The following is a 14785-nucleotide window of genomic DNA, read 5'->3' as shown; positions in this document are numbered from 1 at the left end:
AGCAAGGAATGATTGACATATTGCAATTAGCAAGCGGGATCATTTTGACTTGTAACTGCACAATGGAAAAAAAAAAACATTCAGTTGTTTGCCAAATTAGGACGAGAGAGTCGTAACCCGTCGTTAAAAAAGCGGGCACCAGAGAGCTCCCAATGACCAGTGATGGGACATCACTTTCCCCAAACCAAAATGATGACGACTAGAAAAACAAAGTGAAAACAATGAGCAGGGGGGCTAGCAAGATCGGGAACGTCTTGAATCTTGAAAATTGCACATGAACAATGTCTCGAGCAAGGCAAATTATCGGAAGGAGTCCGACAGGTGCACGGCTGGAGGGGAACGCCCACCACTCAGCTTGAACTCAAAACAAAACAGACAGAACATGACAGGAAATGACGAGCTTGAGCTGTAATCAAATAACCTGTGACAGCAATGGTTGCCGTTTGGGACTACCGTGTGGCAAAACTCCCAATTTAGTGCAACTGCATCGAATAAAGTAATGTGACTTAAGATTTAAAAACACACACCCACACACACACACTCATACACAGCACTGCTGGCACACTAAATCCTTCAAAGTCGAATTGAGAACGAAGGAAAAAAAAAATCAATTTGATGATCAATAGCGGTGTCTTCCGCAGATAGGAAGCCTTTCATCTTCTACTTCAGTAGTCAGAAAAGAGAAACATTGTCCTCACCTTCACGTTTGCCTTTTTAATTACATATTTACTGTGTAACAGTCAAGTCCTTTTGAAACCGCAAACCGCCCGATTTCTTCCCCATTGAGCCAATTCCCATTCCCGCGCGTCTCCCGCGCCGAGCGCCTCCCAAAAAGTGGCGAGTGTTGACGGCGCGGAGGCGCGCTAATACTCTTATCTGCTCGCTAGCAGCAGTAGGAGAGGAAGCGGCGCGCCTCGAAACGCTGTTTACCGCCACTTTTTGCGTGCCGGCGTTGCAGTCAAGACAGCGGAGTCAGTCAATAAGTCGGCCACTGTGAAATGCGGCGCTGACGACTCGGGAGGCATTGAAACACGCACGGCCGCCCTCGGAGGGAGGGACGCCCCTCCCTGACAAAATAGCTTCCCAACTGACGCCGATTCTCTCCTCCGATTTTCAGCTTTGCGAGTTGAAAATGGCATTCGACTACTTTGCACAATGCGATTTGAATTTGAGTCATTGTTCAACTCTCTTTGGCCAGCGACAAGTGATTGACTCGACCAGCGAATGAGTTATTATTCATTGGTCAACCAATACACGTCAATCGTTATATATGGCAGCGAAGATCCTCTTTTGCACCGCTTGACTCAGCCTATGCGCATAAATCTTTGATTCTTTTGCATTGTTCTGAACATCCCTCTTGATCAAAGGGTCTCCATGTTGCTATTAATTCAATTAGCGTTGAGTTGGCCTTTCAAAGCCCTTCAAGCAATTGGGCTTGGGTCCAAACTCGGCACTTTCATCATTTACTATTCCATTAAATGGCTGTTTTGGGCCACAACTGACATTTAGCGAGAAGCGGAAGCTGCTCCATCAGCGGCGAGGAAGTGAAATAAAAGAGGTGAGAACTAGTTAAGGTCGCGACCCCCTGCTAGGTCAAAATTTCAAGGTCTGTTGTCATGGCGTTGGTGTGCCAACACCCCCTCATGCCCCAGCTGCACATGCATAACAAAATACAATATGTGTGAGGCAATTCAGTCCTCCATTTTTATTACCTTTCAATATGAGCATGAAGAGAGCAGGTGTTGGAGGAGTGTGTGTGTGTGTGTGTGTGTGTGTGTGTGTGTGTGTGTTTTCTTAAGAGGTGCGAGGAAGAGAAACTGCGGTGCGGCAACAACTGGGGTCAATTCAAGAGTTTATCTGCTCCTCTGTCGGAGCTTCAAGTGTTGTTCGCTCCATGACGCCAACACATTTGACGACTGTACGTAAACGCGTTGGTTGTTCAATCCACACGGCACTCAAAAATGTGCGGCACCACTGATTGGTCAGTCAAACTGCTCACCCACAGGTCAGTCAGCATGTCACTTAATATGCAGCGTCGCTGACTGATGTCTTGTCACACTCTGGCCAAACTGTGTCAGTCATCGCACACGGAATCTTTGACTGGTCGGTTGCTAGCTTGACTTTCCATTGGTCAGTCTATTGTACTGAATTGACATTAAGGTCTGTCACTAGAGTGATTGGTTGGTTCCATGAAATAATCAGTGGAACAGTGTGCCATCAATTGTCATCAACGAGAGTCCTAACAAGGAGCGCCAGCGATGGCAAATGTCGTCAATTACACTTTTTGTTGGTACTAAGCTGGGAAAAGTCTTGGACAACTCTGGTTTGATCATGAAGCGAAATTACAAGTAATGACATGTGATGACACACATATACGCATGCACACATACATGCGTGGCAAAATGCACACACACTACTACATACTACTACCACTACTAAATAGTGTGCAAATAGTTCATAAAGTCTGACAATCAGGGGTACTCTTTTTGACAATGGCTGCCATTGAAAGAGTAAAAGAGCAAAATGTTGATTGCTTTCGGCAGTAAATGTAGATTTATCAACGTCTAAGGATGTGAACAGACGCAAGTACCTGGTCCTGTCAGGAGGTGGTCTCTGTCGACGCAGCTGTGGGACGCAGACTCGCACACTATGGGACACTGCGATGACCACAAAAAAAAGAGAATTAAAACATGAACATGTTTTATTTCCAAAAAAACCCCCCAAACAATACACAGAAAAATCCTGGTGGTCGATGTCCAGCCTCACACAGACGCATCCAGCAGAGTCCTTGCAGTGCAATCGCCGAACCCGCCCGCTGAGGCCTCGCTGATTGCACTGCGCCGTGGAGGTTCATTGCGGCTACCGCGACTGGAGCAATGATCAACTCCCCATTGTCACTGCCTACTTCACTTGAAATGACGAGGGGGCTTTTCACACTGCACTTAGCAACACTCCGTTGATGAAGCCATTTATTGCATATGTGCCGTGTGGGCGCCAGGGCGGATCATCATGTCGGACCGCACAAGCTGGCCAATTGTCGTGACACGACGTGCCCTCAAGTTGAAAAGCGTTCTGTCACGTCACGCGGGCTTTTCCCTCCGCCAACTGCACACCTGTCCGTAATTTCGGGCTGATTATCTACCTTTGTTAAGAGGCTCCGGCAGTCCACTCACTGCCGGAGAATTCCATGCCGTGCCATTGTTCTCTCGCGCTATTTCCTCGATTGTTAACTACTCGTTGCCTTCTTGCCTTGCGGCCATCACTCTTGTTATTCGCGTTAGTCTCTAAATTGTATACCTATAGATTACCTAATCAGTACTTCCTCGCACTTTGTTTTTTTAGCGAGCGTTTTCGGTTGTTTTCCTTATTTCCTGGTCCTTATTTGACCAGCGCTTTTTGTTACTGTTCCCCTGTCGGGCTCGTTCTGTTAGTCATTAAAGACTCTTGTTTTTTCTGACAAGATCTTTCCGTGTCTGCTTTACTGGGAATCCACCCCTTTATTTTGTTCTGTATGAGGCGATCCATTCATCGCCTCGGGCAGAACGTGACACGTTCGACTCCCGAGCGGCATTTCAGGAGCGCCAGAAAGGCACATCCAAAATGGCGACTGCAATAAAGATGATCTTGTCCTCATGTAAAAAAACAAAGACTAGAGTCAAGAATAAAAATGATGGTCATTGAATTTTTAACTGCGTCCTCAACGGTTTTTGCCCTCTTTAGTTCATGTTCTCTCGCAAAAGTGGTTTTGTAAAGAACCGATCCAAGGTCGTTTGCTTTTGTCGGCTTTTAACAATCCTTCGAAAATGTCCGAGGCAAGCATCAGCATGGTGAGCGACCGCCCGACTGGTAAACACTTTTTCTGGGTAATTCACATTTACTTAAAACTATTGGAACACGTCATGGCCCGAGGGGCAAATGACGAGGACACTGCTTTGATACATATCTATCTAGCTACACACATTTAGACACGTACGGTAGGCGTCCCTCTTAGCCAATGGAATGCCAGTAAGATGCTCGGTAATAGCCAATGGCAGAGCAGTTCCAAATATGTTACGGTCAGGAAACTCGGAGCTACGAGTAGCAGTCCAGACTCTTATTTTTATCTTTCGCATCTTGAAATTTGTTTTGTAACAAGAGGCAATATTTTTCCCGATGAGGCGTTTCGTAACTTGAAAATTTCGTATGAAGAGACGTTCGGAAGCCGAGTACTGTACCAGCGTAACTGGTTCTATTTCAGCTTTTTCATGGTGAATCTTTGAATGAGCTGATCGGGTGGAACACATAGGCAGATACATTTTGCATTTAAGGCAAAATTTCTGACCAATGGTATTTGAAATTCGGAAAAATGTCCATCAATGATATCGGGGCGGTCAAACACTTAATCCCTACCTCTCTTTTTTATGTTTTGATTAACTCCCCCGACATTGTTTGCGTTCTTTTGCCGCAACGTATACAGTCCAGGCAGACACGGACACAAACCACACGAACCCAATTTACGACGTGTCCTTCCTTTCACGTTTTGCGACAAAACAAATACAATGAGAAATGAGCAGCGACAACACACATATGCACAAGCCCACGCTACACGCTAACACCCCACCCCCCCTCGTTTTTTTGCGGCAGAATCAACACACCAACAGAAATGTGGTGTGACAACGCGCACACACACGCGTACACAGATCACACACTAACCCACACTCCCTTTTCAGTTGCTATCATCTTCCTTCATCTTTTGCAACAACACACGCAGAAGTTGTGCGTCAAGTCAAGTCAACAGTATTTATGGAGCACTTTCAAACAGCCATCGCTGCATACAAAGTGCTGTACATGGAGCGATTTAACATGCACAATAAACAGTAAGACAAATCGGTAATAATAATAATAATCGGTAGAAAGCACCAAGCAGTAAAATCAAGAACAAATCTAAGTCATGCTGAGTCGAACGCCAAAGAATACAAGTCAGTTTTGAGGAGGGCTTTAAAGTGCGTTGTGGCAAACACTCACGCATATGCGCACGCGCACCCGCACGGGGCAACGGATTCATCATCGAGACATGGACAGATTGTTAGTGACACGGCGCAGCCTGGCAGGGAACCTCCCTTCACCAGCCACGCGAGTGGGCACAAACCACAGTCAGTCAGCCATGTGCAAAGCCCGTGGCCAATTATATAAGACAGTGATGCATGCGTGTACACACACACAAAGAAAAAAAAACCCCAAAAACTGAAGCGACGCGGTGTGGCGCAAGAAAACCACAACGTTCGCTCAAATAGACCCCGATTGAAAACACCTTGCTCGTGTTGTAAGACACACATTTTTTTGCGGGGGACCCTCGACTGAGCATGTGCAGGCAATCAGGAAGAGTACATACGATGTCATTCCTGGAGAGCCGGCATCCCATTGGGAAGAAGGGAAAAGGGTCCTGGTACTCCCGTGACGGTCGCTTTTGAAGGTGAGCACTTTGTAGATTAGTGCACGCGCACACACACACAAATACACACACACTCTGCAAATCCCCATTAGGCGACAGTGGCGCGCTTCTAATCTCATTGGTGGATTTGATACGTATTACGAGCTCTTATTTCGCTGAGCAGCCTTCCGGAAACTTTTCGAAACGCACGCCAGTGTCCATCGTATTTGGCACACCTGCTCTCACGTCAACATATGCGACAACGTTAAAATTCACTCAGTACCAGCCAATTCTAGACCAAGTCTGAAAAGATGTTTAAAACGTCTTTGGGAGTGAATGAGTTAAGACATTTCCGTGCTTGGAGAGGGGGGCTTTCAAAAACTCGGCTGATTTTTCTCTCGGGGGACCAAAAATGAAGTTCTTTAATTCATCCATCCATCCATTTTCTGATTCACGAGGCAGAGCTTTTGCTTCATTATGTTTTGTCATAGAATTATGAGTTATTTGATTTGATTTCAGCACTACGCTTATATACTTTCCATGCACTCCTTGGCGAGCACTTGAGACCCCTCCCCTCCCCCCACACACACACCCCAGGGAAACACACAACACATTTTGGAAATCCCTGCTCCCTTACTTTCTGGGACGGTACATCAGTGATGATGTGCTCCGCTTCTTCCATCTCACCCATTTTCAGTCGACTCACCACTACTGTTCCGGCTGCGCAACCGCCATCGGGTGACCTGTACGGGGGGAGACAAAGACGAGTTTGGGAGTATAATAAACACATTCTATAGAAATGCTTTCAACATATTTTTTAAAAATGTCTTAAAAAAAATTGATTTTTTTGGGGGGGGGGGTCTTCCCACACTGTGTAACATCCATGTGCTGATTGATACCTTTGCCAAGGGGGTTTGAGACATTTTTAATTCACAGTCTAAAGAGGGTTAGACCTCCCCCAAGCAAATGGGGCCCAGGCTCCATATAACGGTCCAAATGGCCATCTAATAACCCTGGTGACGCGCTCTGACGGACACCAAATTGATACGAGAGATTTCACACCGCAATGCCCCTCCTTCCTGTTCGATTAAGTCACTAATAGCAAATCGATGATATTGGCGCAAAAAACGCTCCCCCCCGGGAGTTATGTTAATGTGCTTTGTTGCGCTCCAGCCGGAGGAAATATCGGGTGCCCGCCACTGATCAGGCAAGACAAGCGCAGGTGTACGTGAGGGGAGGGTGGTGACGGAAGACAAGAAAAGGAAAAAGGACGGCGATGGAGTCAAATTAGAGATGCTCTCAGAGATAATCCGTCTTGGCTGGCCGGAGGGAAAATGGGATCGCACCCGAGGGAAGAGAGCAGACAAGACGATGTGGAGAGGGACTTCGGTTCAGATGGTGAAGGAGGTTTGTGAGGCTTAATGAAAACATCCATATTAGGTTGGCTGGGGAGGATTCTAAATTTAGTCTTCAACATTTATGAAAAGCCAAATGTTGAGTTCATTGAAATTTTTTAATTGTACCCCAATAAAAAGGTATTGGGTGCATACAATGGGCATGACTCAGTGGGGTTACAATTGGATTCCAAGTGGTGTCTCTGCTATTACCCGTTCAGACTCAAATTGCAAAATTCGGATTTGGGCATTTGTTTTTCCATGACACCACCGATTCGTGCACAGCCTTGATGTTATGTTTACAAAAACGGGTAGATTAGCTTCATTGAGGCCGATCTGAATTCTTTACGAAAAAGCTCATTGAAAATTACAATCTCTACGGTTTTTACAAAAATCCAACACAAAAACACAATTTGGACTTTCTGTGTCCAGTACTTCTAAATTGTCAATGACATCTACGAAAAAGCCTCCCCGGTTTATTGGACTAAAGTGTCATTGTACAAGAGGTTCGTTCAAGACCATTAACTGTCACGTTGCATGGTGGTGGTGGACCCCAAAAAGCAGGCAGGGGAGAGGAGCAGTGTGTATTTGAAGATGTGTATTGATAAAACACAGAAAACTAAATCCTAAGCAAACAAAGTCCAAAGTAGCAAACAAAAATCATGACTGAAGATAAAACATAACAGCAACCAAAACATGACTCAAACAAACATGACATTAGCAAAAGGAACAATGACCCGACACTGAGTGTTCGGGCAGAAGTCCTTTTATAGTCCTGATTACCTATGACCAACAGGTGTGCAGCTGCCAGGGGAGCCCTGCAGTGCCACCTGTTGGTCCCTAAACCGAATCGTGACATTAATGGTATTTGCTGTTTACAAAGAGACAGAAATTTTGGTTCAGACTTTAGCAAGCATCATGGGAGTTGACATGTATGATTTGCTTTTGTGGGCCACAAAAAAAAAAAGATGTGGCGGCGGGTTTTGTGAACACAACCTGACAGATTTTTCCGAAAATATGTATGCTATTGTTGAGTGAGTCTATGAGTACCCGGGAAGCCTCTGTTGGCTCCTCATGTCATGGCAGTCCTCGCCCCCAGCCCCCTCAAACAACAGACTCAATAACATTGCCTGCTTTATAAATCCAATCAGTGTCCCTCGCCAGACACCTGTCACAATGTTGACTCGCCCACGCCGCCCCTCCCCCCGCTTCCTCCCACTTGCTCATCATCTCCCTGGCCCTCGCAAAACTTGAGTCGCCAAAAGTCACCCTGACTTTAAGCAAACGCCGTCATGCGCATCGCAGAGGGAAGCCAGATTAGCATGTGTCATTCCATGATAGCAAATCTGGGGGAGGAGGTGACATTCCCCACCTCTCGGCTGCTCTCTCCCTATTTTTTTTTTTTTTTTTAAGACGTCTCAATCGTCTAATAGAAATTCCACGGGCTTGTTTTTGATTCAGTGCCAAACATCAAGTCAACACCTGGCGGCGGGAGGTACTTGGACGTGAGGATATTGAATTGTTCCAGTTGGCCACCATGATTTGATTTTGCGCCGTTTTAATACGACATTGTAAAAGTACGTAAAATAAAAAAAGATGTAGACGCATTAATTTCCTCGCAGACAGTGTTGGCACGCCCTTCCTGGGGGAATAGAATGAGCGTAAAGGTTGTAATAAATGTCCACTTTGTCTCCTCCTACCTGGACGGCTTACTTCTTTTTTTTTCTATTTGGCCCACAATCTGTTTCATGGCAGCACTTCATGACACACTTTTGTGAAAGTGACAGATACAATGTTGTTCAGATGGATGACTCCGGGACGTTGGCACTGCTGGCGGACAGATATTTATTAGGGGAAAAAAAAGGTTTCAGTGCAACGGCGTGAGGCCGCGAGCGGCGATGAAGGGGCCATCGCTCACGCTTTGTCACGGAGAATCCTGCAAGTGATCAAACTATGCCGATAGCTGCTTATGATTGGGGCTCAGATGGGAGCATTCCTTCACAGCACAGTGCATCAAAGTAAATGGTATACATTTTGGACAAAATGGCTGACTTCCTGTTTAACTGCAGGCAAGGGTCCTTGAAATGTTTTCAAGCATCTTGTCTCGTTTTTTTTGTTTGTTTGTTTTTGCCCAAAGGCTGACTGCAAGTCCAAATGACAGATTTCCTGTTCAATTTGTTCCAAAATGACGACAGCAGAATTCAAGTGTATTTCGTGTTTTTCATATTTGTGATTACAAATGGACTTTTTCAAAGTCAACATTTGTTTTCCCGTTCCCTTTCAAAACAGCCTTCACATCTCTCTTTTGTTAGGATTTTGATGAGAGGTTTCTGGCACTGCAATGCATGATTATTCATGCAAGCGTTCAGCCAGATTCTTGCTTTCTAAATATGTCACTTTTATAAAATCAGGCGACATGAATGGAAGATTGAGAGACCGTCAGAGGCAGTTGGGATGAGAAGGAGCCAAGGTGAAACAATTCTCAGCGTGATCGTCAAGATGTTTCAATGATTGGTGATGCATGGTAATGTGCGTTACAAAATACTGGCAATTTTATAGATATATTTTATATCATTTTAATTTATAAGACAACAATAATGAAGATCAGCAAAAAGTTTCACGTGCAGACGACGGGAAAAAAAAGATCCTCGTTCAGACAAAATCCCTACGCTGCAAACCTTTGTGGAAATGCGTGGGTTTTCTCTGGGTACTCCGGTTTCCTCCCACATTCCAAAAACATTCACGGCAGGCTTATTGGACTCTCTAAATTGTCCCTACGTGTAAGTGTGAGCGTGGATGGTTGTTCGCCTCTGTGTGCCCTGCGATTGGCTGGCAACCGCTTCAGGGTGTCCCCCGCCTACTGCTCGAAGATAGCTGGGATAGGCTCCAGCACCCCCCCGCGACCCTTGTATAGGATATACTGACATAACACTTGTATGTATCTTTTTTTTTTTTGTGTGTGTCCCAGGATTTGACTAGCAATCAGTCATCGCACCCCTACAGCCAACCATGACACCCTCTCGCATTCCCCGTGGCACTGAACGGGATAAGCAGATGGATAGATCATGTGGCTTTCAGGCTCCCGGGGGAAACACGTGGGAGGACGACAAACGGAAATGAAAACAACTTCAGCTGTTCACAACCTGTGACAAGCTATCTGAGGGTAACATTGAAAAAAAAATCCTGAACAACAAATGACACCCAAGGAAAGTGGAGCCGAACACAGAGGGATGTACGTTGGGATTCTTGACCCATATAATGCTGCATGCGTGGGCTAAATATAGCCCACGGGTGGCTTTCACCGAGGACAGATGCGAGACGTGTCGTAATGCGGCATGCCAGCTTTCGGCTCAACACTCCAGCGGGATGACTGATTTTGTCTGACTCAGCAGTGATGAAGCGCTTTGCTCATAATAAAAGCGGTGACTGAGGAGATCACAAGGGCCGGAACAAAGCGTTGGCCGGGATTCAACAGGGTGCTCATGTGGACTGCATGATCTGTATTTTGTTCATTTTTTGGGGGGTTGTTCGTCTGTGTGTGCCCTGTGATTGGCTGGCAACCGCTTCAGCCCGATGACAGCTGGGATAGGCTACAGCACCTTTCGCAACCCTTGTGAGGATTAAGCGGACTGGAAAATAGCTGGATGGTCATTATTATGATTATTGCTATTACTACTACTGCTATACAGTTTTACAACATTCGTTTCTTTTTAATCATATTAAATACTGGTTGCAAAAACGAAATACATTACAGAAAAACGGGTGAAAATGTAATAAGTGGGATTTGTTTTTTTGTTTGTCTAAAAGGCAACAATGAATACCGAAGGAGTCTTAATTGTATGTAGTCACACCAACAAAGAGTTATATGCATAAGATTTAGCATGCAGCAAAATAATCCCCCCCCAAATTTTGCAGCAAATTGTACAAAAACCAACCAAACAAGGACTCCCTTATGTGACTTGAGCAAGTAAAGCTGAGAGGCCTTTGTAACGATCCATCAAGACATTTGGATTCGACTCAAGACAAAATGGCCAAGCACATCGGTTCGGGGTCGCTCGCGAATTCAACGTGCGATGTATCCCGATTTTAACGCCACAATTACAGTTTAGCCTCAGACCGGCGCTACGGCTTAAGCGCCAATCAATAACAATCCAATGAGACGATGACCGGCGACCGTCACTGCCTCGCATCCTCAACACGTGCAGGCTACGTGGGGTTAAATTGAACTTGCGGTGCCACAAACATATTGTGTGTCACATTTGCAGAGATGAGGGCCTTTAAAGTGTAGTGAGCAAGGAGAGTAAACGGCGCACATAATGAGCCACAAAGACTACCTAATCATTTATGCGCATAAAAAAAAGGCTGATATGATCCGTGTCAAACGGATGCTTTTGGTGATGTAATTGCTACCGTCGCTAACGAGCTAACTGAAATGCCGGCGTCAAGTGTTTGCGCGAAGGATTGATGGATCTGAGTGTGATGGCTATGAAATAAGAAGAGGAGTCAGATGATGACAAAGACCATTTCGCAGCGGCAACAAATCCAATGTGTTTTTTGGAAAACATCAAAATCGATTTATCGCAACCAACACTTATGGGGTACCCCAAGAGTCTGTAATAGGCTCTAAATTATTATTCAATGGACCGAATATGTGTTTTTGGTAAATAATTTAGCCTTTGAAAAACTTCGTATCGAGTATGTGTCATGAACATCAAAAGATGATTATATCAAGACGATTTTTATAGACATCGAAAACAATTGACTTGAGAGTGAAGCTATCGTATCACCACGTCCACATTTGGTCAACATCATATTTTTTCACAAATCAATATAATTGGTCACTCCGCAATTGGATCGGTTACTTTTCCTAAATTATTTAGCAATCCAGAGTGTTGCAAACAGCTTGTTTTCTTTCAGGATCCCGACCCCCACTAAAAAGTGATGCCTTTGGAGACGCAAGGTTTCTTCTTGTTTCCGTAAACTTCAAAGCCTTTTATCTTCAACTAACTTTACGTATAGGTTTCGCTGAACATTTCTGTTGAAATCCAAAGCAATTTGTAACCCGTAGCAAACTTAATATAGGTTACATGTCCTTTGAACATCGGAGGCAATTTTATCTGGAGCACTTCGCAGCTGTCGGAGAAATGTCTTCCAGGAGCGCACACAAAAGACTCATTCATCAAACCCGCAAAGCGTCTGTTGTTGAGCTCGTTGCCGAAAACGAAGTACGCCCGCCGCGTGTTTTGACTTCATTTAAAAAAAAAAAAAAAAGCAACACAACATCCAAGCAAATGACTTTTTATCGACTAACATTTCCGAGGACAGAGCATCTTGATAAAGGGTTTTAATATGTGCTCGTGCTTTACAAGCGTCTGCCTGCATTTCACTTGTTGTTGCGCTTCTGCTTTTATTGTGCACGGGAGAGACCACGGAAGATTGCAATGAAGTCGGGATCCGATGACTTGCTGTTCTTTTTATTGACTTGCTCGCTCATTAGCATACACTCACACACCGCTAATCCTATTAATCTACCAACAACCGCTCTGCCATACTTACAAATAGACTATTGATTCAGATAAACTGAGACAATAGCATCACCTTCGTAACACTGAGTATTAGAGAAGAGTGGCTGGGTGCGTGCAGCGGTAAAGTAGGAATCACAAAAGGCTTTGATTCTCAGCGGCTCCATGAGAAGACAGAGCAAACACTTGGGTGTAATAAATACTCCCTCCTTACTTATTTTCACCAGTTTTATCCCAATATTTTTTTTAATCACAAGTCCGCTCTAAATGTTGAAGAAAAGAGGTAACAAACAACAGCGAATGTGGGTGAAAACCTTCTGATAACAAGATACGTGTTTTCAAAATTAACCAGCGACATTCAAACTGGTTAAATCAAGCTCAGCCGTTCTGATCAACTATACGTGACATGAATATGACTCCTAGCCGATAGCGTGGGACGCTAACTTGTCTTTGGTCATGAGTTCCTTATCAAAAAATGGATTCAAATGGGCGCAAATAAAAAAAATACATGATTCCGTGATTTGAAGCCACGACAAGCGACGCACACCTTTCTGGAATATCCACATTCATTCCCAGTTCACGCATGCTGGGTGTGTCAGAATTCCGGAAAGGAGAATATGTGCAGTTGAAAAACGTGCAAGCTCAAGCGAGCAATGAAGTATTTACACGCAAACAGGAGGATATAGAACTTAGTTCACAAAAAGTCATATATGAGTTTCCAATTGTTGGGTGACTGAGAACATAGCGGCTAGCATGAAGAGCTAACATAACAGTGGTGGTAGACAGGGGTGCTCATTAGGTAGATCCTGATCTACCGGTAGATCTAAGACAGGTCCCAAGTAGATCCGAGGAGTGTCGAGGAGAAGAAAAAAAAACATTTGTGTGTCTTTGTACATGTTAATAATACCGTATTTTCACGACTATAAGGCGCCATTAAAAGTCTTAAATTTTCTCCAAAATGGACAGTACGCCTTATGGTGCGGAGCGTCCTTTATATGCGCTGAGTTCCAAAATCTGACTGACTGCCGACACGCTGTTTATATAGAGAAAAGGCGGAAGTGACTGTGAAAGAAGTCGGCCAATCAGGGAAGGGTGGGCGTGTATACATACATACATGGAGAGGGAGAGAGAGAGAGAGAGAGAGGGAGAGAGAGGACAGACAAGCTAGTCCGCCAATGGTGAAGGGTGGGCGTGTAAGTGGACGCCTCAAGCCAGTACAGTGCACTCCGCTTAATAGAACACCATTGGGCCGAAGCGCTTCTGTTCTACTAAGCGGGGTTTCTATTAACCGGAGACACTTTATTAGGTACACCTTCAGACACGTCGACGACCAAGTTATGCACGCAGAAAACCCCCTGCTGACGAATTAGAAGAGATATTTCGACTGTGGACGTCCATATCTTTAATCAAACAACAACTTTAATCAACTTCAGTCAAACATCTCAAATCACGAGAAAAATTTCGTTACTTTTGTCTGGAAACAGGAGTCCGTAATTTTGCGGTTGACTTCCCTCTCAATGCGCTGGATAAGAGGGAAGTCCTGGAAACCGCGGGCGTACCTTCTGAGAATCCGGCAAAGTATGTCCTTCTTATCTGCAGGTGATAGCCCTCGTCTCTTGAATGAAGTTGAAGCCATTGTGACGTGCGTGTGTCTATGTGTGGAGTGACGCGTGCTACCTGTTACTGTATACGGCTAGAACCACCGCGTTTTCTCGCGATAGTGGTACAATATCGCGATAGCTACACTTCGAAAACCACTAGTTTACAATGTTCATTGCTTACGGCCTGTTCTATTAAGCGGAGATCTGTTCTACTAAGCGGAGTATCTTTATAGGAAATTGCATTAGGCAAATCCGTTCCGGAGCCTTTTGCTCTATTAAGCGGATTACTCTATTAACCGGTGTTCTATTAAGCGGAGTGCACTGTACCAACACTTGTATAGAGTGTGGCAATGTGCTTTGTTGCAAAACAACTCCGGTTTTGGTTTCTAAGAACCCCTGAAAATAAATTCGACAAAAAGACACGCACGCCTACGAAGCTCAGTTCAAACTTAAAGCCACCGGTTATGCTTTTGGCATGCGTGCCCATCTCACAGCAGCGGTGAAAAAAAAAAAGTCAAGCAAATGAACTCTGAGCTTGCCGTTATTCCCGGAGGCTTGACTAAAGAACTCCAACCGCTGGACATTGGCATCAACCGGGCGTTCAAAGTAAAGTTGCAAACGGCATGGGAACAATGGATGATCGGTGGCAAACACAACTTTACAAAGAGTGAGAGGCAGCGCTTGGCGAGTTACGCCACAATACGCAACAACGAGAGGGAACGCGGCGTTTTTGATGGATTACGGTACTTGCACAATTGTTCAATTCTTTCTACACACACACGCGCTGCCACCATGTTTCGCTCTGTTCTTTACTTTCAAATGTGGGAAAGCTTCACACGAGAGAAATGTTGACTTTGC

The 14785-nt window shown here is 44.9% G+C and overlaps 1 protein-coding gene and 1 long non-coding RNA gene across 8 annotated transcripts in view; one reads left to right on the top strand and one right to left on the bottom strand.

Moving 5' to 3' along the window:
• The window catches only part of LOC127612873 (uncharacterized), a 187287-nt gene that overhangs the window by 10628 nt on the left and 161874 nt on the right, over positions 1-14785 (top strand). The window lies entirely within an intron of this gene.
• The window catches only part of inpp4b (inositol polyphosphate-4-phosphatase type II B), a 148382-nt gene that overhangs the window by 31690 nt on the left and 101907 nt on the right, over positions 1-14785 (bottom strand). For 6 of the 7 annotated variants that reach the window (XM_052083612.1, XM_052083611.1, XM_052083613.1 and 3 more), the window contains 2 exons: positions 6048-6153; positions 2591-2657 (listed from right to left, as the gene is read on the bottom strand). In XM_052083612.1, the coding sequence (XP_051939572.1) occupies positions 2591-2657; positions 6048-6153 (173 nt within the window). Of the gene's footprint in view, positions 1-2590; positions 2658-5371; positions 5666-6047; positions 6154-14785 lie in introns of those variants that run through there. The other variant, XM_052083617.1, reaches the window with a different exon arrangement.

This window comes from Hippocampus zosterae, chromosome 13 (assembly GCF_025434085.1).
Source record: "Hippocampus zosterae strain Florida chromosome 13, ASM2543408v3, whole genome shotgun sequence".
NCBI classification, from domain to species: Eukaryota; Metazoa; Chordata; class Actinopteri; order Syngnathiformes; family Syngnathidae; genus Hippocampus; species Hippocampus zosterae.
This window is presented reverse-complemented; position numbering and strand designations above follow the sequence as displayed.